The 25900-nt window shown below is 44.5% G+C and overlaps 1 protein-coding gene across 2 annotated transcripts in view; it reads right to left on the bottom strand.

Annotated features, from left to right (window-relative positions):
* LUZP2 (leucine zipper protein 2) overlaps positions 1–25900 on the bottom strand; it is a 1110632-nt gene that overhangs the window by 9073 nt on the left and 1075659 nt on the right. For both annotated transcript variants that reach the window (XM_069738799.1, XM_069738800.1), the window contains exon 11: positions 1584–1661. In XM_069738799.1, the coding sequence (XP_069594900.1) occupies positions 1584–1661 (78 nt within the window). The remainder of the gene's footprint in view (positions 1–1583; positions 1662–25900) is intronic.

The raw sequence follows: 25900 nt of genomic DNA, 5'->3' as shown, positions 1-25900 counted from the left end.
CTCCTGCTCCGCACGCTGACCTCCTGTCAGTCCTCTATCCTGGGGAGCTGCCTTATGGGGATCACTGTCCTTGCTACCAGGGCACTCCCGACAGTCCAGACCTTAAGAAGGTCAGTAGCTCCCAAACGCAGTGCCTTCACAGACTCTGCACATTCAGCCTTTTTGTGCACTCTTCAGGTCATCCGTCCCCACCTTGGACTGTCCAACACATAGGCCACTCCGTGTGCTGTTCAGGACGTCTGTCCCCACTTGGGACCGTCCAACACACAGGCCTCTCCATGCAGTCTTCAGAACGTTCATCCCTACTAGGGACCATCCAACACACAGGCCACCAGGTCCCAAAGCCCCACCATGTGCTATTCAGGAAGTTAGCACTCCCAACACATAGGCTTCCAGGACCTACAAGACAGGCCACTCAGGTCCAAACACTCTCCAACCTTGTGACCACACCATGGTCACATAATGTAGTTGTAACTACACCCATAGATGGGAGGTGTTTGTGGTTAGTCATACCTGCCTAGCTCTCCAACTAACCCTGTAAGCCTCCCTTTACAACTGTACAAATACTTGTGGGACTACAGGTCCCAGCACAACAACATTACTGGCTTACAGTGCAGACTCCCTCTGTGACACATACCGGCCATTTACAACCATGCCGGACACTTTTTAATTATCACCATTACAGTTCCACCTCCATGCATATCCTGAGGAGTACATACAGCGCCCCTTAGCTGCAGCATGGGTCACTGTATCACACATTGTATATAGCATTATCATTATTATTATTATTATCCTTTATCTTATGTATGAAGCCACCAGCTGAACATAAATGATGAATGCATATATGTTAAAGAAAAGTAAAGGTACCTTCACACATAACGATATCGTTAACGATATCGTTGCAACGTCATGCTTTTTGTGACGTAGCATCAATCCCGCTAACGATCTCGTTATGTGTGACATCGACCAATGATCAGGCCCCTGCTGGGAGATCGTTGGTCGCTGGGGAATGATCAGGACCTTTTTTTGGTCGCTGATCACCCGCTGTCATCGCTGGATTGGCGTGTGTGACACCGATCCAGCGATGTGTTCACTGGTAACCAGGGTAAATAAAAAAAAACAGTACATACTCACATTCCGATGTCTGTCACGTCCTCCGCCGTCAGCTTCCCTGCACTGACTGTCAGCGCCGGCCGTAAAGCAGAGCACAGCGGTTCGGGGGACGTGACAGACATCGGAATGTGAGTATGTACTGTTTTTTTTTTTTACTTTTACAATGGTAACCAGGGTAAATATCGGCCCTGCACTTAGTAACCCGATATATACCCTTGTTACCCGGGGACTTCGGCATCGTTGAAGACAGTTTCAACGATGCCGAAGTCGTTCCCCTGATCGTTGGTCGCTGGAGAGAGCTGTCTGTGTGACAGCTCCCCAGCGACCACACAACGACTTACCAACGATCACGGCCAGGTCGTATTGCTGGTCGTCATCGTTGGTAAGTCGTTTAGTTTAACGGTACCTTAAGTCTTTTAATTACACGAGAAATAATCCTTTTATGTAACCGTCACAATGCCACACTGTACCTGAATTCCTGGCTCTAGTTCAATGGTTTTGTTGGTCAATGTTGCATTAAAGTGATGTAATCTGCAGATTTTCCCGTCCTGAAACAAAGAAAAGAGAGAAATAATCAGTAATAAAAATCGCTTAATAAAATGTGATAGTAGTAAACTCCTCCTATTGAAATAAAAGCTATAGAAATTAAGTTGACTTCTGTGATCAGCAAGATGGTGCCCTACAGACCAGAGAAACACTGGAGGAAATGAGAAAACTTTCCTGCCATTATAAATCAGTGTGGACAATGGCTCCTGATGGTCATTCTGGTAGTTCATCTCCCATCGTTCACCTAGCAAAATATTATTAAGACTGATATCACAAGCCAGCAGGCATGCAAGGCAGAAGGATAAAGTAAAATATGAAAAGAAAGATTTATAGAAGCATGAATTATATGTAATCTGGCAAACTATAAACTGAGCCAATTTTTATGAGTTTAGATTGTAGAGAGGGGTCTTTCCTGTAGAAAGATGAAGAGACGTATAAATATCATGGTAGTAATAGGGATTACATTCTGAGAATACAAGCTGAAAGATCCACTAAAAGCATGTAAAAATTCAATCTATCCTAAACTTAGGCCGTTTTGATACAGAGAGACCAGTTACTGAACTGGATACTTAAAACTTTTCCTCCAGAGCAAATCTGGGTACTCTTCAATCTTGTCAGGCTTTGAGTTTCATGCCAAAGGAGGGATATACTGTATGCTCAGTGGTTAGCATTGCAGCCTTGCAACACTGGGTACCTGAGTTCAAATTCCACTAAGGATGACATCTACAAGGAGTTTGTCTGTTCTCCCAAGTGGTTGCGTGCATTTCCTCCGGGTTCTATGATTTCCTCTCACACTCCAAAGACAGACTGATAGGGAATCTAGATTGTGAGCCCTATAGTGATGGTATCTAGGACTGATAGGGGTAAGTTGTGAAATAAAAGGTGGAAATATATGGTGGATGTACCTGATACAGAAAGGTTTTATCCTGTGGAGGTCAGGAAGTAAATTTAATGGATGGTTGCATCAGGGGTTAATAACCCTTAAATGGATTGTTAAGGTGCAAAAATGGTGCTGGCTTATATGAATATAAGATATGACTGGAGGGCACGCCACCTCTCTCTGGCTGCCTTCACCTGAGCTCTACCACCCCCTTCTCCTTTAACGAGAATCTGTAAGAAGGTTTTTTTCTACCTCATCTGGGAGCAAAATAATGTCGGAAAAGAAACTCTGATTCCAGGAATGTATCACTTGGTATACTGGGTGCAGCAGTTATGGTACAATCAGAGCTCTTAGATGTGGAATGCAGCAGCGCTTACATCAAGCTGTCCTCAGAATACATAGCAAAATCCTGAAGACTGATTACCTTTAAGATTTTCCTATGACTGGTTTAACTAATGTTTTACTTTTTTATTAAAAATACGTTGGTTTTCCAAATGAAGCCAAAGCTGGCAATTTGAATTCTGATTTGAAGAGGTTGTGTGTTTAACCAAAGGCAGACTTGTCCTAAGGGAGTCCTGAGGCATGCAGAACGCTCCGCTATGGAAGAACGGTTTAAAGAAGAAAAGGAAAGAAAACTAGGTAAAAACTGGTTAATGGTTATTATGTGGCTCACATGGAAATAAAAAGAATAAAGACTGTATCTTTTATACATCAGGTACGTATGGAGAAAAGTAGGTAATGATGCTTTCAACCCTTTTTTCTATTCTATGCCCAAATAATGATTTTTGGAAAATGGGTTAAATTCTGCGCTGCATGTTTTGAAGTAGCAACACTTCTTCTTCAGGACAAAGCATGGATCTGTGGTTTGCCTGAAGAAGAAAAGTTGCTACTTCGACACATGTAGTCGAATAAACTGCATTTTCATTAACCTGGATCCTTGGCTTTATCTACTATTCTCCTATCTGACAGCCCAGAATTAAACCCATTTTCCTACAATCACTATCTTTTATCCCTGTGGGCTTGCAACAGTCAAGTAAGCGCTATCTATAGATGTGATTGCATAACCAGGAAAGGTGAGCACGTTTTCTAATTCCTATCCCAATTTCTAATCGGATAAGACTTTATTTGCATTGTCTTTACAGCCTTTCCTTATAACAGTGCCCAAATGACAGTGCCAGACAGTGTTTCTCAGGGTAGACTGTTTTTTCTCTGTGCAGACCACCAGCTGAAATAGGAAGTCTTAGGCTACGTTCACACTAGCATTGTGCACCGCTGCGTCGGCGACGCAACGCACAATGCACGCAAAAACGCAGCAAAACGCACGCAAAAACGCTGCGTTTTGCGACACATGCGTCGTATTTTGCCGAAATTTGGACGCAAGAAAAATGCAACTTGTTGCGTTTTCTTGGTCCGACACTTGCGGCAAAAAAGACGCATGCGTCGCACAACGCAGCACAAAAAGACGCATGCGTCCCCCATGTTAAATATAGGGGCGCATGACGCATGCGTCGCCGCTGCGTCGCCCAATGCAAACACGACGCAAAACGGGAAACGTAAGTGTGAACGTTACCTTACTGGCAAGGCAATGCTCATTGAGAAAAAGTATGAAAATTAGCTTCTTCACGGAAGGAAGAAAACTGAACCTAGAGGTTCTTCTTTTTGAAGGCACCCATGGTATGTAAGGACCTTTAAATGGTTGAAGATTGACTTATAAGGTAGCTACTCCAGTAAGTAACAACTCCCTTAAAATGTTTTAGACAACTGTTCCCTTAATTGTAAAGGGCTGCGGAATATGTTGGTGACGTGCCCGCCAGGGCTGTGGGGTACCCGGAATCAGACCGGACAGTTCTATGGGGGAGGTCACAGGGCCATGATACATTTCTGTGGCACTGGCCATGTCATGAAATGGAGGATAATTATATGGTATTTGGTCGTGACACCACTCGTGGCGTTCGTCAATGGGAGGCCGACACGGTGGTTTAAGACCACTGGGGCTGATGGTGACACAGCAAAGATGGTTCAGCTCCCCATGGTAGAGCGGGGCCCCAGGGCAAATATATTTGATTGTTCAGATGGTGGTAACATTGGGGTGCAGAGAATAAGTGAAGGACTCAGAGAGGTGCAGTTTTCTTTACCTTTTACTTGAAAGTAGATGCAATCTGGGGTACCAATTACAGATGACGGATTGAGTCTGGCTTGCCTGGAGGCTTTAACCCCTTAATCCCATATGATGTACTATCCTGTCGAGGTGACCTGGGACTTAATTCCCAGTGACGGAATAGTACGTCATAGTCAATCGGCCGTGCTCACGGGGGGAGCGCTGCTGATCACGGCTGGGTGTCAGTTGATTATTACAGCTGACATCCAGTACTATGTGCTAGGAGCTGCCACGGACTGTTCCCGGCACACTGCGATCAAAGATGATCACAGCGTTTCGGTGGCACAGGGAAGCATCGCGCAGGGAGGGGGCTCCCTGCGTGCTTCCCTGAGACCCTCAGAGCAACGCGATGTGATCGCGTTGCTCCGAGGGTCTCCTACCTCCTCCTCCCTGCAGGCCCAGATCCAAAATGGCTGCGGGGATCCTTCCGGGTCCTGCAGCGAGGTGGCGATCAAGCGCCTGCTCAGAGCAGGCACCGGGAAGCCTCCCTACAGTGCCTGTCAGATCTCTGATCTGACACAGTGCACTGCAAAGTGTCAGATCAGCGATCTGTCACTATACAGTGATGTCTCCCCTTGGGGCAATGTTAAGAAAAAAAATTACATGTGTAAAAATAAAAAATCCTAAATAAAGAAAAAAATATATATCTTGTTCCAATAAATACATTTATTTATCTAAATAAAAAAATAAAAGAATAAAAGTACACATATTTAGTATGGCCGCGTCCGTAACGACCCAACCTATAAACTGTCCCACTAGTTAACTCCTTCAGTGAACACCGTAAAAAAAAAAAACAAGGCAAAAAACAACGCTTTATTATCATACTGCCGAACAAAAAGTGGAATAACACGCTGTTAGGGTTTGGCGGAACGCACCAAATATATATTTACAGAGTAATAGGTGCGTTTGCAACCCGGGGTCCACCATGCAGAAGTAAATCCCGCTGCTAGTAACTGACGGTACTATATGGTGGTATAAGTGAACTCTGTTACTTCACAGAGTCACTTAAGACAAGAGAACTCTGTGCCCTGTTAACCTCACAGAGGAACACAGCTACAAATAGAATGAAGAGTGGTCATGTAGTTAGAATAGCACACGCAAAACTCCTCACCTGAGGTGCCGGTATTCTAGGGGCTTATTTCAGCCGGGCCCTGAATCCACTCACACAAAACTCCTCACTGGAGGTGCCGGTATTCGAGGTGCTTATTTCAGCCGTACCCTGAAACCACATACATATGAGCACACTGGCACAGAACACATAACTTAGTTGATACTAGCGCATGGCCGTGCGGCCATATAAACTTTTTATAGCTGCAGCATCTACAGGACCTTCCTAGAGGACCAATAGGAGCTGCTACAGTACCTGAGCCACTTCAGGGCCTTCCTAGAGGACCAATGGTAGCTGCTGTATTACCTGTGCATGTGACCCCCGACCTCCAATGAGAGGACTTACCCTGGGCATGCTCAGAAGGGAAAAAGCAGGACTTAGTCTCAGAGACATCTGCATGCCGCTGACCAATACTGGCTACAATGGCTGAGCCTGGAAAGGCAGCAGTAACCATCTGCACCGAATCAGGCTGAGCCAGACTTTGGGACCGATGTCTCTGCTGAGCAGGCTCCACTGCAGCTAGAGAAGAATGGGAGACTGCAGCGGAGATGTTTCGAGATTCCCCCTGTGCAGAAGCAGGAACTCAACCCCTAACACACGCGATCAAAAAGATGGATATAAATAAACATGGTACCACTAAAAACGTCATCTTGTCCCGCAAAAAACAAGCTGGCGCACAGCATCATCAGCGAAAAAATGAAAAAGTTATAGTCCTCAGAATAAAGCGATGCAAAAATAATTATTTTTTTATTAAAATAGTTTTTATCGTATAAAAGCGCCAAAACATAAAAAAATTATATAAATGAGGTATCGCTGTAATCGTACGGACCCGAAGAATAAAACTGTTTTATCAAATTCATGAATAGCTGGTTTTTGGTCATTCTGCATTACAAAAATCAGAATAAAAAACAATCAAAAAATGTCACATGCCCGAACATGGTACCAATATAAACGTCAACTCCGCCCGCAAAAAATAAGACCTCATATGAGTCTGTGGACAAAAGTATGGAAAAATTATAGCTCTCAAAATGTGGAGATGCAAAAACTATTCTTTTGCAATAAAATGCGTCTTTTAGTTTGTGATGGCCGCCAATCATAAAAATCCGCTAAAAAAAGCTATAAAAGTAAATCAAAGGCCCCTTCATCACCCCCTTAGTTAGGGAAAAGTAATAAAATTTAAAAAAATGTATTTATTTCCATTTTCCCATTAGGGTTAGGGATGGGTCTAAAGTTAAGGTTAGGGTTAAGGTTGGGGCTAAAGTTAGGGTTAAAGCTAAAGTTAGGGTTAGGGCTACAGTTAGGGTTGGGGCTACAGTTAGGGTTGGGGCTACAGTTGGGTTTGAGGCTACAGTTAGGGTTGGAGCTACAGTTAGGGTTAGGGTTGGGGCTAAAGTTAGGGTTAGGGTTGAGGCTAAAGTTAGGGTTAGGGTTGGGGCTAAAGTTAGGGTTAGGGTTGGGGCTACAGTTAGGGTTAGGGTTGGGGCCAAAGTTAGGGTTAGGATTGGGGCTAAAGTTAGGGTTAGGGTTAGGGCTAAAGTTAGGGTTAGGTTTGGGGCTAAAGTAAGGGTTTGGATTACATTTACGGTTGGAATTAGGGTTGGGATTAGGGTTAGGGGTGTGGTTAGGTTTATGCTTGGGATTAGGGTTAGGGTTGTGTTGGAGTTAAGGGTAGGGTTGAGCGAAACGGGTCGGCCATTTTCAGAAGTCGCCGACTTTTGGCAAAGTCAGGTTTCATGAAACACGACCCGACCCCTGTGTGGGGTCGGCCATGAAGTCGGCGATCTTCTGAATCTGGTATCGGAATTCCGATCCCGAGTTCTGATATGTTTGCAATATCGGAAATCGGTATCGGAATCCATATTTAAGTGTAAAATAAAGAATTAAAATAAAAAATATCTCTATACTTACCCTCTGATGCGCCCTGGTACTAACCGGCAGACTTTCAACATTTGGGGTCCAATTTCTCCTGTTACCCTTGGAAAAATGCAAAACTGGGGGCTAAAAAATAATTTTTGTGCAAAAATGGCTCTGCGTTATAAACTGTAGTGAAACACTTGGGGGTTCAAAGTTCTCACAACACATCTAGATAAGTGGCGTCCCATCTCAATTCCAGTCAATTTTGCATTGAAAAGTCAAATGGCGCTCCTTCCTTTCCGAGCTCTGCCATGCGCCCAATCAGTGGTTTACCCCCACATATGAGGTATCAGCATATACAGGACAAATTGCACATCAAATTTTGGGGTCCTATTTCTTCTTGTGCCCTTGGGAAAATAAAAAATTGAGGGTGAAAATTTAATTTTTGTGAAAAAATATTATTTTTTATTTTTACGGCTCTACATTATAAACTTCTGCAAAGCAATTGGTGGGTCAAAGTGCTCACCACAAATCTAGATAAGTGCCTTAGGTGTCTACTTTCCAAAATGGTGTCACTTGTGGGGGGTTTCAATGTTTAGGCACATCAGGGGATCTCCAAACGCGACATGGCATTCGTTCTCAATTCCAGTCAATTTTGCATTGAAAAGTCAAATGGCTCTCCTTCCCTTCAGAGCTCTGCCATGTGCCCAAACAGTGGTTTATCCCCACATATGGGGTATCAGCGTACTCAGGACAAATTGTACAACAACTTTTGTGGTCAAATCTCTCCTGTTATCCTTGGTAAAATAAAACAAATTGGAGCTGATGTAATTTTTTTGTGAAAAAAAAGTAGAATGTTCATTTTTTTTAAACATTCCAAAAATTCCTGTTAAACACCTGAAGGGTTAATAAACTTCTCGAATGAGGTTTTGAGCACCTTCAGATTTGCAGTTTTTAGAATGGTGTCACACTTGGCTATTTTCTATCATATAGACCCCTCAAAGTGACTTCAAATGTGATGAGTTCCCTAAAAAAAATGGTGTTGTAAAAATGAAAAATTTGCCTTTCAAATTTAAACCCTTATAACTCCCTAACAAAAAAAAATTTGGTTCCAAAATTGTGCTGATGTAAAGTAGACATGTGGGAAATGTTACTTATTAAGTATTTTGTGTGACATATCTCTGTGATTTAAGGGCATAAAAATTCAAATTTGAAAAATTGCTAAATTTTCAAAATTTTCACCAAATTTCCATTTTTTTCACAAATAAGCGCAAGTAATATCAAATTTTTTTTACCACTATCATGAAGTACAATATGTCATGAGAAAACAGTGTCAGAATCGTCAGGATCCGTTGAAGAGTTCCAGAGTTATAACCTCATAAATGGACAGTGGTCAGAATTGTAAAAATTGGCCCGGTCATTAACGTGCAAACCACCCTTGGGGATTAAGGGGTTAAGGGGATCCACCCTGCCAGGTAGAGTTGGGGACTTTCCTTCTGCGCTCTCTTTTAGGGTCCCTGCTGCTTGTGGCTAAGCTGCGGCCCTCTTCTGCATGATCAATTCTAACCAGTGTAGCAGACAGAGTGAGCCTATTTCACGGGCACTGTCCTTTTCACTGTCAGCCCTTTGCTCTTGGTCTGCTACCGTGCCTTCAGGTGTTCGGTATGGCCAGGGAACTTGCAGTCCCTTGCCCTCCAGATTCGGCTGTCTGGGTGTTGAGCACCCGCCCAGCCAAGGACTCTGGCATCCCTTTTTATAAGCACTCTGCTGTGGGGTCAGCTATATGCAGCTTTTATTCCCCTGATCTATTGCCTCTTCTCCTGTCCCTTCCCTCTCCACAGACCAACTTCCTACTCTTCTCTCTCACTGCCCTGTCACGAGCTCCTGCTGGCTCCCGATTCCATAACAACTCCCCTGTTTACTCTTTCAGCTGACTTCTTTCTGACTCACTAACTAACCCCACCTGCTCGCCAGAATTTATAAGGAAGCTCCCATTTCTGGCCTGCAGCAGGAATTGACATGTACACTGTTACCTGGCATGGGGACCTTCCTTCTTCAAGAATGGTGCTGGGTCTTTGTCAGTCCTGGATAATGGTGACTTTGTTAGGGTCTGGTGCCACACCTTCTGCGCTTACCATATGACCTAGGTACTGCACCTTGGGCTTCAAAAGGTGACATTTGCACGGCTTTACTTTCAAACCAAAGTTGGACAGGGCTTCAAATACCTCGACCAGGTGCTTCAAGTGGTCTTCATAGTTTTGGAGAAGAAGATGACATCATCCAGTTGCAACATAATTTTTTCAAAGTTCTTGTGCCCGAGGCAACACTCCATCATCCTCTGGATCGCTCCTGGTGCGTTGGAAAGCCCGAATGGCATGTAGTTGAACTCAGAGAGGCCCATTGGTGTCGTGAAGGGGGCCTTCTCTTTATCTGCCTCTGCCACGGGAACCTTCCAATACCCACTGGTGAGATCTAAGGTGGATAAATAGTTAGCGGATCTCAGTGCAGCTAGCGACTACTCAATTCTAGGTAATGGGTAGGCGTCCTTGTGTGTAATGCTGTTAATTCACCTGTAGTCAACACACACTCTCATGGTACCATCTTTATTTCTAACGAGGACTAACAGAGCTGCCCAGGGGCTATAATTATCTCTGATTACCCCAGCCTCCTTCTTCTCTCATAACATACTCTTGGCACATTGATAGTTTGCTAGAGGTACAGGCCGGTGCCTCTCTTTATTGGGCGGATGATCTCCGATGGGGATATGGCGCTGGACCTCTTTTGCCTGCCCAAAGTCTAGAGGATGTTTGCTGAAGACCCGTTCAAATGCTCAAGCCAACCAGTAAGCCCCATGCTTTTGGTGCAAAGGGGTGGAGTCAGTTCCTACGTGTAGCTGCTGACACCAATCCTCCAGCTGCCCTTCAGAGCCTTTGTTTTCCACCTGATTGGACAGAAGCAAGGGTTCTGCTGCCTCTATTGCATTGTTGCTGACAGTGAACAGTTTAGCAAGGGTGGCATACCGGGGTAAAAGGACCTCTCTCTCCCCACAATTCAAGATACGTATTGTTACTCTCCCCTTGCAGACATCAACTACCCCTCTGGCTCTCAGGATAGTGGGCCTACTATCAGGGTAGATGGGTTCTACTAGGGCTTGGTAATCTTGACCGCTGAGGCCTATTGCTGCCCGACCCAAATTAACATTTCACTTCTGGGAGGTACTGCAATAGGGAAGGATCACTAACTCTGACACTGTTGACTTCTACACGAGATAGCTCTACCTGTTGTTTCTGCATCAGGGCTCTGATCTCCTTTTGCAGGACCTGCTGCTGACTGGAGCTGGTGGTCCTGGCTACCTGTTGTAAAAAAACAATAATTTCTCCAAGACAATTTTCAATTACATTAGTGCCTAAAGTGATCACAGGATGGCATTCTCTGTTATGACCGGGTGGTCAGGACAATAATGGACCTGGTGGTTAAGAGCACACGGAATGACCTGATAGTTACTGATAATATAGGATGAGCTCTGAGACGTGGGAACTCTGCTGACTGCAATCCCTAATCCTATCACACACACTAGAAATAGCCGTGGATTGCTCCTAACGCTCCCTATGCAACTCGACACAGCCTAAGGAACTAGCTAGCCCTAAAGATAGAAAAATAAAGCCTACCTTGCCTCAGAGAAATTCCCCAAAGGAAAAGGCAGCCCCCCACATATAATGACTCTGAGTAAAGATGAAAATTGCAAACACAGAGATGAAATAGATTAAGCAAATTGAGGCCCGACTTACTGAACAGACAGAGGATAGGAAAGGTAGCTTTGCGGTCAGCACAAAAAACTACAAAAAGACCACGCAGAGGGCGCAAAAAGAACCTCTGCACCGACTCACGGTGCGGAGGCGCTCCCTCTGCGTCCCAGAGCTTCCAGCAAGCAAGACAACAATCAAAATAGCAAGCTGGACAGAAAAATAGCAAACTAAAGAAAAACAAGCAGGAACTTAGCTTCTGCTGGGAAGACAGGTCACAAGAACGATCCAGGAGTGAACTAGACCAATACTGGAACATTGACAGGTGGCATGGAGCAATGATCTAGGTGGAGTTAAATAGAGCAGCCAGCTAACGAATTAACCTCGTCACCTGTGGAAGGAACCTCAGAAGCCGCAGCCCCACTCACAACCAACAGAGGAAGCCCATGGACAGAACCAGCCGAAGTACCATTCATGACAACAGGAGGGAGCTTGACAACAGAATTCACAACAGTACCCCCTCCCCTTGAGGAGGGGTCACCGAACCTTCACCAGAGCCCCCAGGCCGACCAGGACGAGCCAAATGAAAGGCACGAACCAGATCGGCAGCATGAACATCGGAGGCAAAGACCCAGGAATTATCTTCCTGACCATAACCCTTCCATTTGACCAGGTACTGGAGTTTCCGTCTCGAAATACGAGAATCCAAAATCTTCTCCAACACATACTCCAACTCCCCCTCAAACAACACCGGGGCAGGAGGATCAACGGATGGAACCACAGGTGCCACGTATCTCCGCAACAATGACCTATGGAATACATTATGGATGGCAAAAGAAGCTGGAAGGGTCAAACGAAACGACACAGGATTGAGAACCTCAGAAATCTTATACGGACCAATGAAAAGAGGCTTAAACTTAGGAGAGGAAACCTTCATAGGAACATAACGAGACGACAACCAAACCAAATCCCCAACACAAAGTCGGGGACCCACACAGCGCCGGCGGTTAGCGAAACGTTGAGCCTTCTCCTGGGACAATGTCAAATTGTCCACTACATGAGTCCAAATCTGCTGCAACCTATCCACCACAGTATCTACACCAGGACAGTCCGAAGACTCAACCTGCCCTGAAGAGAAACAAGGATGGAAACCAGAATTGCAGAAAAACGGCGAAACCAAAGTAGCCGAGCTGGCCCGATTATTAAGGGCGAACTCAGCCAAAGGCAAAAAGGACACCCAATCATCCTGATCAGCAGAAACAAAGCATCTCAGATATGTTTCCAAATTCTGATTAGTTCGTTCGGTTTGGCCATTTGTCTGAGGATGGAAAGCCGAGGAAAAAGACAAATCAATGCCCATCCTAGCACAAAAGGCTCGCCAAAACCTCGAAACAAACTGGGAACCTCTGTCTGAAACGATGTTCTCCGGAATGCCATGTAAACGAACCACATGCTGGAAAAACAATGGCACCAAATCAGAGGAGGAAGGCAATTTAGACAAGGGTACCAAATGGACCATCTTAGAGAAGCGATCACAAACCACCCAAATGACCGACATCTTTTGAGAGACAGGGAGATCCGAAATAAAATCCATAGAGATATGCGTCCAGGGCCTCTTCGGGACCGGCAAGGGCAAAAGCAACCCACTGGCACGAGAACAGCAGGGCTTAGCCCGAGCACAAGTCCCACAGGACTGCACAAAAGAACGCACATCCCGCGACAAAGACGGCCACTAAAAGGATCTAGCCACCAAATCTCTGGTACCAAAGATTCCCGGATGACCAGCCAACACCGAACAATGAACCTCAGAGATAACTCTACTAGTCCATTTATCAGGGACAAACAGTTTCTCTGCTGGGCAACGGTCAGGTCTATCAGCCTGAAATTTTTGCAGCACCCGCCGCAAATCAGCGGAGATGGCAGACAAAATTACCCCCTCTTTGAGAATACCCGCCGGCTCAGGAACACCTGGAGAGTCGGGCACAAAACTCCTTGACAGGGCATCAGCCTTCACATTCTTAGAGCCTGGAAGGTACGAAACCACAAAATCAAAACGGGAGAAAAATAGCGACCAACGAGCCTGTATAGGATTCAACCGTTTGGCAGACTCGAGATAAGTCAAATTCTTGTGATCCGTCAAGACCACCACGCGATGCTTGGCTCCTTCAAGCCAATGACGCCACTCCTCGAATGCCCACTTCATGACCAACAACTCTCGATTGCTAACATCATAATTGCGCTCAGCAGGCGAAAACTTTCTAGAAAAGAAGGCACATGGTTTCATCACCGAGCCATCAGAACTTCTTTGCGACAAAACAGCCCCTGCTCAAATCTCAGAAGCATCAACCTCGACCTGAAACGGAAGCGAAACATCTGGCTGGCACAACACAGGGGCAGAAGAAAAACGACGCTTCAACTCCTGAAAAGCTTCCACAGCCGCAGAAGACCAATTGACCACATCAGCACCCTTCTTGGTCAAATCAGTCAACAGTTTAGCAACACTAGAAAAATTACTGATGAAGTGACGATAAAAATTAGCAAAGCCCAGGAACTTTTGCAGACTCTTCACAGATGTCGGCTGAGTCCAATCATAAATGGCCTGGACTTTAACAGGGTCCATCTCGATAGTAGAAGGGGAAAAAATGAAACCCAAAAATGAAACCTTCTGAACTCCAAAGAGACACTTTGACCCCTTCACAAACAAAGAATTCGCACGAAGGACCTGGAACACCATTCTGACCTGCTTCACTTGAGACTCCCAATCATCCGAGAAGACCAAAATATCATCCAAATATACAATCAGGAATTTATTCAGGTACTCTCGGAAGATGTCATGCATAAAGGACTGAAATACTGATGGAGCATTGGAAAGCCCGAATGGCATAACCAGGTACTCAAAATGGCCCTTGGGCGTATTAAATGCTGTTTTCCATTCATCGCCCTGTTTAATACGCACAAGATTATACGCACCACGAAGACGAAGATCTATCTTGGTAACAACTAGCCCCCTTAATCCGAGCAAATAAATCAGACAGCAGCGGCAAAGGGTACTGAAATTTGACTGTGATCTTATTAAGAAGGCGGTAATCAATACAAGGTCTCAAAGAACCATCCTTCTTGGCCACAAAAAAGAACCCTGCTCCCAATGGTGACGACGGCGGGCGAATATGACCCTTCTCCAAGGATTCCTTTACTTAACTCCGCATAGCGGCGTGCTCTGGCACAGATAAATTAAACAGTCGGCCCTTAGGAAACTTACTACCAGGAATCAAATTGATAGCACAATCACAATCCCTATGAGGAGGTAGGGCACTGGATTTGGGCTCATCAAATACATCCCGGTAATCCGACAAAAACTCCGGGACTTCAGAAGGGGTGGATGACGAAATAGACAAAAATGGAACATCACCATGCACTCCCTGACAACCCCAGCTGGACACAGACATAGATTTCCAATCCAATACTGGATTATGGACCTGTAGCCATGGCAACCCCAAAACGACCACATCATGCAGATTATGCAACACCAAAAAGCGAATATCCTCCTGATGTGCAGGAGCCATGCACATGGTCAATTGGGTCCAGTACTGAGGCTTATTCTTGGCCAAAGGCGTAGCATCAATTCCTCTCAATGGAATAGGATACTGCAAGGGCTCCAAGAAAAAACCACAGCGCCTTGCAAACTCCAAGTCCATCAAATTCAGGGCAGCGCCTGAATCCACAAATACCATAACAGAATAGGATGACAAAGAGCAGATCAGAGTAACGGACAAAAGAAATTTCGACTGTACCGTACCAATGATGGCAGACCTAGCGAAACGCTTAGTGCGCTTAGGACAATCGGAGATAGCATGAGTGGAATCACCACAGTAAAAACACAGCCCATTCCGACGTCTGTGTTCTTGCCGTTCAGCTCTGATCAAAGTCCTATCACATTGCATAGGCTCTGGTCTATGCTCAGATAATACCGCCAAATGGTGCACAGCTTTACGCTCACGTAAGCGTCGATCGATCTGAATGGCCAAAGACATAGACTCATTCAGACCAGCAGGCATGGGAAATCCCACCATGACATCCTTAAGGGCTTCAGAGAGACCCTTTCTGAAAATTGCTGCCAGGGCACATTCATTCCACTGAGTGAGTACAGACCACTTCCTAAACTTCTGACAATATATCTCTACCTCATCCTGACCCTGACACAGAGCCAGCAAGATTTTCTCTGCCTGATCCACTGAATTAGGTTCATCATAAAGCAATCCGAGCGCCAGAAAAAACGCATCAACATCACGCAATGCCGGATCTCCTGGCGCAAGGGAAAATGCCCAGTCTTGAGGGTCGCCATGTAACAAAGAAATAATGATTTTCACTTGTTGAACAGGGTCACCTGAGGAGCGAAGTTTCAAAGCAAGAAACAATTTACAATTATTTTTGAAATTCAGAAACTTAGATCTATCCCCAAAAAACAAATCAGGAATTGGAATCCTAGGCTCTAACATTGGATTCTGAACCACAAAATCTTGAATGTTTTGTACCCTTCCATTGAGATTATCCATACAAGAGGACAGACCTTGAATGTCCATATCTACACCTGTATCCTGAACCACCCAGAGGTAAAGGGGAAAAGAGAGACAAAACACACTGCAAAGAAAAAAAAATGGTCTCAGAACTTCTCTTATCCCTCTATTGAGATGCATTAGTACTTTGGGCCACCTGTACTGTTATGACCTGGTGGTCAGGACAATAATGGACCTGGTGGTTAAGAGCACACGGAATGACCTGATATTTACTGATAATATAGGACTAGCTCTGAGACGTGGGAACTTTGCTGACCGCAATCCCTAATCCTATCACACACACTAGAAATAGCCGTGGATTGCTCCTAACGCTCCTTATGCAACTTGACACAGCCTAAGGAACTAGCTAGCCCTAAAGATAGCAAAATAAAGCCTACCTTGCCTCAGAGAAATTCCCCAAAGGAAAAGGCAGCCCCCCACATATAATGACTGTGAGTAAAGATGAAAATTACAAACACAGAGATGAAATAGATTAAGCAAAGTGAGGCCCGACTTACTGAACAGACAGAGGATAGGAAAGGTAGCGTTGTGGTCAGCACAAAAAACTACAAAAAGACCACGCAGAGGGCGTAAAAAGACCCTCCGCACCGACTCACGGTGCGGAGGCGCTCCCTCTGCGTCCCAGAGCTTCCAGCAAGCAAGACAACAATCAAAATAGCAAGCTGGACAGAAAAATAGCAAACTAAAGAAAAACAAGCAGGAACTTAGCTTCTGCTGGGAAGACAGGTCACAAGAACGAGCCAGGAGTGAACTAGACCAATACTGGAACATTGACAGGTGGCATGGAGCAATGATCTAGGTGGAGTTAAATAGAGCAGCCAGCTAACGAATTAACCTCGTCACCTGTGGAAGGAACCTCAGAAGCCGCAGCCCCACTCACAACCAACAGAGGAAGCCCATGGACAGAACCAGCCGAAGTACCATTCATGACCACAGGAGGGAGCTTGACAACAGAATTCACAACAATTCTCATTTGTTAATATCAGCTACAATCAAAGCTTGCGACTGCAATTCTACTCAACCAATCTCGATGGTCACATCTTTATATCCCATCTGAGGCAAGGGTTCACCATTTCTGGCAAGGATGGCAAGGTCTTTATCTGGGCTGTGAGTAATGTCTGAATCAGCACAGTACTGCTTAAAGAGGATATATGACATCGTTGTCACCTGGGAGCAGGTGTCCAGTAAGGCATTCATCAGGAAGCAATCAATAACAATGGGCAGGACCGGCCGTCCTCCCACGTACTTGTTTTGCCAACTTGGTTGGCCTGGTCAACTAAAGGTACCGTTACACTAAACGATTTACCAACGATCACGACCAGCGATACGACCTGGCCGTGATTGTTGGTAAGTCGTTGTGACAGACAGCTCTCCAGTGATCAACGATGCCGAAGTCCCCGGGTAACCAGGGTAAACTTCGGGTTACTAAGCGCAGGGCCGCGCTTAGTAACCCGATATTTACCCTGGTTACCTTTGTAAATGTAGAAAAAAAAAAACACTACATACTCACATTCCGGTGTCTGTCACATCCCTCGCCGTCAGCTTCCCGCACTGACTGTGAGGGCCGGCCGTAAAGTAGAGCACAGTGGTGACGTCACTTTACCATTGTCAGCAGCTGCTCTCCGACGGGCTGGATTGAGCTCCTTCTGGTCTCCAAGTCAGGACTTCCTGCTTTTCACTCGCTCACAATCGAGCGCAGCTCCAGCTTCAATTCACCAGCTGATGTCAGAGCACGGGCAGGGCTTTGCTTCATGATCTTTTTCTAGCTCCGCCCACGATGGCACACCCCTCTCTTCTTGTGCACACTGTGTGATGCAGTTATGGCAGCGATTTGAAAGCTCATTAAAGTTTCTGGCACACAATTTAATAAAGCCTCTGGCACTCAGAACTCGGCTATGTCGGGCTCTGAAAATCCTGTTTGTGACGCCAAAATGATGCGCACACCAGGGCCATGGGGTACCAAGAATTGGACTGGGCAGTTCTATGGGGGAGGTCACGGGGCCATGATCTATTTTCGTGGCCCTAGCCGTGTCATAAAATGGAGGACAATTATGTGGTGTTTGGACATGACAATACCCATGGTGTTCGGCAATGGGTGGCCAATGCTGCAGTTTAGGTCCACTGGGGCTGATGGTGTCGCAGCAAAGATGTTTCAACTCCCCACATGTAGAGCGGGGCCCCAGGGCAAATATATTTGATTGTTCAGATGGTGGTGAACGTTGGGGTGCAGAGAATAAGTCAAGGACACAGAGAGGTGCCGTTTTCTTTACCTTTTACTTGAAAATAGATGCAATCGGGGGTTCCAATTACATATGATGGAATGAGTCTCGCCTGGAGGCTTTCAGGGGATCAACCCTGCCAGGTGGGTTTGGGGACTTTCCTTCTGCACTCTCTTTTAGGGTCCCTGCTGCTTGTAGCTAAGCTGCTGCCCTCTCCTGCATGATGATTTCTAACCTGTATAGCAGACAGTGTGAGCCTATTTCACGGGCACTGTCGTTTTCACTGTCAGCCCCAGACTCTTGGTCTGCTACCATGCCTTCAGGTGTTCAGTGTGGCCAGGGAACTTGCAGTCCCCTGCCCTCCAGATTCGGCTGTCTGAGTGTACAGCACGCACCCAGCCAAGGACTCTGGCGTCCCATTTTATCAGCGCTCTGCTCTGGGGTCAGCTATACAAAGTTTTTATTCCCCTGAGCTCTTGTTTCTGCTCCTGTCCCTTCCCTCTCCACAGACCAACTGCCCACTCTCCTCTCGCTGTCCTGTCAGGAGCTCTAGCTGGCTCCCGCTTCCATGACAACTCCCCTGTTTACTCTGTCAGCTGACTTCTTTCTGACTCACTAACCCCACCTGCTGGCCAGAATTTATAAGGAAGCTCCCCTTTCTGACCTTGAGCAGGAATTGACATCTACACTGTGTTGCCTGGCATGGGGGCCTTCCTTCTTGCCTCCAGGCATGACATCACCACTTAGAGGGAGACAATGTCACCATGGCAACCGGACTCTGGGGTGCCACATTGGCGCATTATAAATAAAGATTATTATCATTATAACTATACAAATGGAATGTTTGGCAAGTACAAGTATTGAGCTCATTTTGGTAGCCTGTGAGAGAAATGTTTTGCTTCTGTCTTCCATTTTCTTGAAACATAATTAATGATTCAATTAATTCTGAGAAGACTTCAAGGCTGTCATTATTACCTAGGTCACTTTATACTTTGTGTATTAAAGTGTTATCACATTGCACAGAATATGCCAAAAATGGACTTTGGTATCAAATGCAAATTCTACAATGCTTAGGGCAAAGCAAAATGATAATCAGCTCAGAGTGCAAGGAAAAGTTCATGCCTTTCTGAGTACAAATAGCAGTTTACCCAGTGAAAATCCAATTTTGTATAATTCATTATGTTCGATAAGCTGTGTTTAAAACTTATTTGATTTTAGGTTTATAGAGATATTAGTTAAAAATGTGGACCAGAATTAAAGATACAAATTGGTCTTAAACAGATAATAAGTAATGCAATGGAAGTCTATAGTACAATGCACGGATGGGGGTGTGGAGCGGTGACGTGGGACGCTGACCTGCGCAGGCGCAGCATCCCGTAACACTGGCGTGAGCGCCATTACCACACCGCTGCCACCAATGTAACAGCAGGACTATAAATAGATCGAGCATTAATACAGTGTACTGATATACCCCCCAAGAAGAAGCTAAAGCGAAACATGGTTCGGGGTGCAGGCACCGCCCATACAAATTATGTATTAATTTATATTTATCTTATTCTACTATAGTTTATGTATAGGCACATGTTAATGGGACACCCACTATAGACTGCATCTATTCTCCTGATATTCCTTGTACTATTTGATAATGTTACATCTAGCTGCACTATGGTATAAGCCAGGGACATAAAAACGTACTTGCATTTTGCAATTACAGTGGGGCAAAAAAGTATTTAGTCAGTCAGCAATAGTGCAAGTTCCACCACTTAAAAAGATGAGAGGCGTCTGTAATTTACATCATAGTTAGACCTCAACTATGGGAGACAAACTGAGAAAAAAAAATCCAGAAAATCACATTGTCTGTTTTTCTAACATTTTATTTGCATATTATGGTGGAAAATAAGTATTTGGTCAGAAACAAAATTTCATCTCAATACTTTGTAATATATCCTTTGTTGGCAATGACAGAGGTCAATCGTTTTCTGTAAGTCTTCACAAGGTTGCCACACACTGTTGTTGGTATGTTGGCCCATTCCTCCATGCAGATCTCCTCTAGAGCAGTGATGTTTTTGGCTTTTCGCTTGGCAACACGGACTTTCAACTCCCTCCAAAGGTTTTCTATAGGGTTGAGATCTGAAGACCTTCGAAGCCACTCCTTCGTTGCCCTGGCGGTGTGCTTTGGATCATTGTCATGTTGAAAGACCAGCCACGTTTCATCTTCAATGCCCTTGCTGATGGAAGGAGGTTTGCACTCAAAATCTCACGATACATGGCCCCATTCATTCTTTCATGTACCCGGATCAGTCGTCCTGGCCCCTTTGCAGAGAAACAGCCCCAAAGCATGATGTTTCCACCACCATGCTTTACAGTAGGTATGGTGTTTGATGGATGCAACTCAGTATTCTTTTTCCTCCAAACACGACAAGTTGTGTTTCTACCAAACAGTTCCAGTTTGGTTTCATCAGACCATAGGACATTCTCCCAAAACTCCTCTGGATCATCCAAATGCTCTCTAGCATACTTCAGACGGGCCCGGACATGTACTGGCTTAAGCAGTGGGACACGTCTGGCACTGCAGGATCTGAGTCCATGGTGGCGTAGTGTGTTACTTATGGTAGGCCTTGTTACATTGGTCCCAGCTCTCTGCTGTTCATTCACTAGGTCCCCCCGCGTGGTTTTGGGATTTTTGCTCACCGTTCTTGTGATCATTCTGACCCCACGGGGTGGGATTTTGTGTGGAGCCCCAGATCGAGGGAGATTATGAGTGGTATTGTATGTCTTCCATTTTCTAATTATTGCTCCCACTGTTGATTTCTTCACTCCAAGCTGGTTGGCTATTGCAGATTCAGTCTTCCCAGCCTGGTGCAGGGCTACAATTTTGTTTCTGGTGTCCTTTGACAGCTCTTTGGTCTTCACCATAGTGGAGTTTGGAGTGAAACTGTTTGAGGGTGTGCACTGTCATGATCCCAATGGCAGGGGATCACAAAAGGACAAGCACACAAAAAACAGAACAAGCTCTAGGGTGATGGAAACTGAGCTGACCGCGATCCTGAACCTAATTCACAACACTAGCAGTAGCCGGGGAACGTGCCTACGATGATTCTAGACGTCTCGCGCCAGCCGAAGGACTAGCTTCCCCTATTAGAAGAAACAAAGACCTCTCTTGCCTCCAGAGAAACACCCCACAGAAATAGCAGCCCCCCACATGTAATGACGGTGAAATGAGAGGAAAGCACATACGTAGTAATGAAAACAGATTCAGCAAAATGAGGCCCGCTAAAACTAGATAGCAGAGGATACAAAAGTGAACTGCGCGGTCAGCGAAAAACCCTACAAAAAACCATCCTGAAATTACCTGAACTCATGTGCCAACTCATGGAACATGAGGAGTAATATCAGCCCACTAGAGCAACCAGCAACAAGGAATCACATAACTGCAAGCTGGACTAAAACAAAAATAAAGCAAAACGTGGAACAGGAAAATCAAAAACTTAGCTTGTCCTGATGATTACAGAAGCGGAAAGCAGAGGTAACAAGACACACTGATTACATTGATCGCCGGCGAGGAAATGACAAGAAAGCCAGGTTAAATAGGAAACTCCCATATCCTGATAGAACAGGTGGACACCAGAGACCGCAGAGAACACAAGTCACCCAGTACCATCTGTAACCACCAGAGGGAGCCCAAAAACAGAATCCACAACAGTGCACAGGTGTCTTTTTATACTGATAACAAGTTTAAACAGGTGCCATTACTACAGGTAATGAGTGGAGGAAAGAGGAGACTCTTAAAGAAGAAATTACAGGTCTGTGAGAGCCAGAAATCTTGATTGTTTGTTTCTGACCAAATACTTATTTTCCACCATAATATGCAAATAAAATGTTAAAAAAACAGACAATGTGATTTTCTGGATTTTTTTTTCTCAGTTTGTCTCCCATAGTTGAGGTCTACCTATGATGTAAATTACAGATGCCTCTCATATTTTTAAGTGGTGGAACTTGCACTATTGCTGACTGACTAAATACTTTTTTGCCCCACTGTATATCTACTTGGCACTAAGCACTTTTTTTTAATCCCAAAATGGCTGCATGTGCACTGGGTAAAAAAAAGGGGAGAAGCCAGCACTGCTTATGGTCAGAACACAATAGCTGAAGTGCAATTGCACATAATAAAGTCTAACTAAAAATACGTAAATAAAATACGTAGAATAGGACTGCCCCATTATGAGAATGCCGTGAAGTGGCGGGGTAGCTCAAAGAATTGATCAATTGTTTGCTAAATGTCTCATATTTGAAATACAGTTAGAATTTATGTGCAATTGCACTTCAGTTATTGTGTTCTGACCATAAGCAGTGCTGGCTTCTTCCCTTTTTTTATATGCACTGGGTACCTTACTTTGATTGAGAAACCAAGGCTATATTTGTAGTGGATCAAATATATTTATATTGCATACCTTTGTCAGAAGGATTAAGGATAGGAGCTATTGCGTCCTTCGTTCAGATCTGTATGGTACTATAACTGGTGATTTGACTGACAAAACTAAAAACATATGAATATTGAATAATTATCCAAAGGATTCTGAACATACATGCTCTTTATGCTTACCTGCATATGGTGGTACTATTTTTGCATTGTATCTCTGTTTGTAAAAAAAATTTAAATTATTATTTAACAAAGATGTATTGTTAATTTACCGTATTTGAAATTTGGCATTGGCTTCCTGGTTTTGTAGGTTTTTCTTGAATTTTGGGAAGTGCCATTACTAAAGCCATTCTTTAAATGATATTTACAATGCAGCAAGTTGTTAGCAGTCCAGCGGGAGGAAAAGCAGAGGCCTTTGTGGATGTAAATTCCCCTTCTAGCAGAAAATGGGAAGGACTTTCCTGTCAATCACAGTATAGCTTCCTTTTTGTACAATTTAGTACTTACATGTTAATGGATAAGAAAATTTGGAGTTGTTTGACAATAGACAATACATATAAAAATTTGTCTGTGTGACAACCTGCTAATAGACTGCATACTGAAACTCATCTGCTGATTGGTCCTCCAGATATTTCCTGAGTAAAAAGAGAGATAAGCGCTGCTGATTCCACCTTCACACATAATGATTTCGTTAACGATATCGTTGCTTTTTGTGACGTAGCAACGATATCGTTAACGAAATCGTTATGCATGACAGCGACCAACGATCAGGCCCCTGCTGGGAGATCGTTGGTCGCTGGGAATGATCAGGACCTTTTTTGGTCGCTGATCACCCGCTGTCATCACTGAATCGGCGTGTGTGATGCCGATCCAGCGATGTGTTCACTGGTAACCAGGGTAAATATCGGGTTACTAAGCCCAGGGCCACGCTTAGTAACCCGAAATTTAACCTGGTTACCATTGTAAAAGTTAAAAAAAAAAACAGTACATACTCACATTCCGATGTCTGTCACGTCCCCCGCCGTCAGCTTCCCGCACTGACTGTATCAGCGCCGGCCGGCCGTAAAGCAGAGCACAGCGGTGACGTCACCGCTCTGCTTTACGGCCGGCGCTTACACAGTGCAGGGAAACTGACACCGGGGGACATGACAGACATCGGAATGTGAGTATGTACTGTTTTTTTTTTTTACTTTTACAATGGTAACCAGGGTAAATATCGGGTTACTAAGCGCGGCCCTGCACTTTGTAACCCGATATTTACCCTGGTTACCTGGGGACTTCGGCATCGTTGAAGACAGTTTCAACTATGCCGAAGTCATTGGTCGCTGGAGAGAGCTGTCTGTGTGACAGCTCCCCAGCGACCACACAACGACTTACCAACGATCACAGCCAGGTTGTATCGCTGGTCGTGATCGTTGGTAAATCGTTTAGTGTAACGGTACTTTAAGACTCTAGGCACTAAGCTGTGTGCATGTAGCGTCAGGAAAACACTAATAATGTAGAACTGATAAATTAAAAGTAAAATTCATATTTTTTAACTATTTATAGAATATTCTCCAATGTTACAAGGTTACTGCAGGAATGTGCTCAGTGATCAATTAAATATACTGCATGTGTGATTTTTAAATTGATGGTTAAATATTCCTGGATAATCTGGTTATCTAATCCATATTTGGTGGGTCTCGTTCAATAATGAATTCTTAGTATAGCTAACAGAAAGCTGTTGCAGAAAATTTCGGGCTTACTTTGCACCCAAATACTTTTTACAGGGTGTATTGTAGGGAGTTTAACTAATATGTATATTTTGTAAATTCAAAGTGTAGACCTTCTAGAACATTTCTTCAACATAAGACATTCATACTATAGAATTAACCACCATAAGCCATGTGTCCATTGAAAATAATGGGTGATCCTGTACCCTTTATAATGGCTGAAACTCTTGAGTGTAATGTTTTGCCCATTAGGGCACAATCCAAGGTTAAAATTATTGTTGTCACTATAAAATTGTAAGAAAAGTAGCACTCACTGTACCTTAAAAAGATCCTTAATTGTATAATGTTTAAAACATGGATGAGGGAGAATGATGTGTACACCTGAAGGATGACAGAGGTTTTGCATCTCCTACACATCATCGGGTCTTGGAGTTAGTGACTAAAGATGGGCGAACTTGAACAGTAAAATTTGAAGTCCATACTGAACACCTACTGTTCGTGCACTGACCCAGAACATGGATTTGACGAAGAATTCCGTGATACTGTTCGGGTTCGGGCCGCCAAACACAGAGTGTTTCTCATACAGTATTCAGCATAACATACCCTCAACCTATTGTCTCCTTCCCCACTATCCTGTAGAATATAAGCCCGCAACGGCAGGGTCCTCGCCCCTCTGTATCAGTCTGTAATTGTTAGTTTGCTTACTGTAAGTGATATCTGTAATTTGTTTGTAACCCCTTCTCATGTACAGCACCATGGAATCAATGGTGCTATATAAATAAATAATAATAGAAATAATAACAGCGTGAGAAACACCTGTGGCTATGATCAGCTGTAAGATCATTACCACCGGTCCGAGGCTGCGGTTCCCACGCTGTCAGATGACAGAGTGAGCCTGCATCTGTGACCAGTGGTAAAAAGTTTACCTACTATGAGCCTACACTTGCTGTAGCTGACAACAGCCAAACAAGGCACCGCTGGTGGGTCTATTCATCAGCCAGCGTCTGCGCTATAAATAACTAAACTTAAAAAAAGGTGTGGGATCCCCTGTATTTTTGAGAACCAGCCATTTAAAAATGATAACTGTGGGCTGCAACCCTCAGCTGTCAGCTTTAGCAATGCTGGTTATCAAGAATAGAGGGATCCCATGCCATTGTTTTTAAATTATTGAAATATTTAATTTAAAAAAACAGTTGAGGTTTTCCCCATTTTTGACAAACAGCTAAGCTAAAGCAGATAGCTTAGGGCTGGTATTCACAAGCTGTTAAGGGGCCATAGATATTGCCCCCAGCCTAAAAATAGCAGCCCTCAGCTTCTCCAGAATAGGCTCATCTAAGAGGCAGGCATAGGCTGATAGGAGTAGCAGTCCCATCAGCCAATGCCTGTGACCAGAGATATATTTTTACCTAAAGACAGCTGCAGGCTTACGCTGTCATCTGACCGCTTGGGAGCTGCGGCTCTCTGACCGTCCGATCAGAGTCAGTGTTTGCCGTGCTGTCATGCACATGACATCATGGCAAACACTGGATGCTTGAGCCATCTATTCATATGAACGGCATTCGTGTTCAGGTTC

The sequence above is a fragment of the Ranitomeya imitator genome, chromosome 9 (assembly GCF_032444005.1).
Source record: "Ranitomeya imitator isolate aRanImi1 chromosome 9, aRanImi1.pri, whole genome shotgun sequence".
In the NCBI taxonomy this organism is placed as follows: Eukaryota; Metazoa; Chordata; class Amphibia; order Anura; family Dendrobatidae; genus Ranitomeya; species Ranitomeya imitator.
This window is presented reverse-complemented; position numbering and strand designations above follow the sequence as displayed.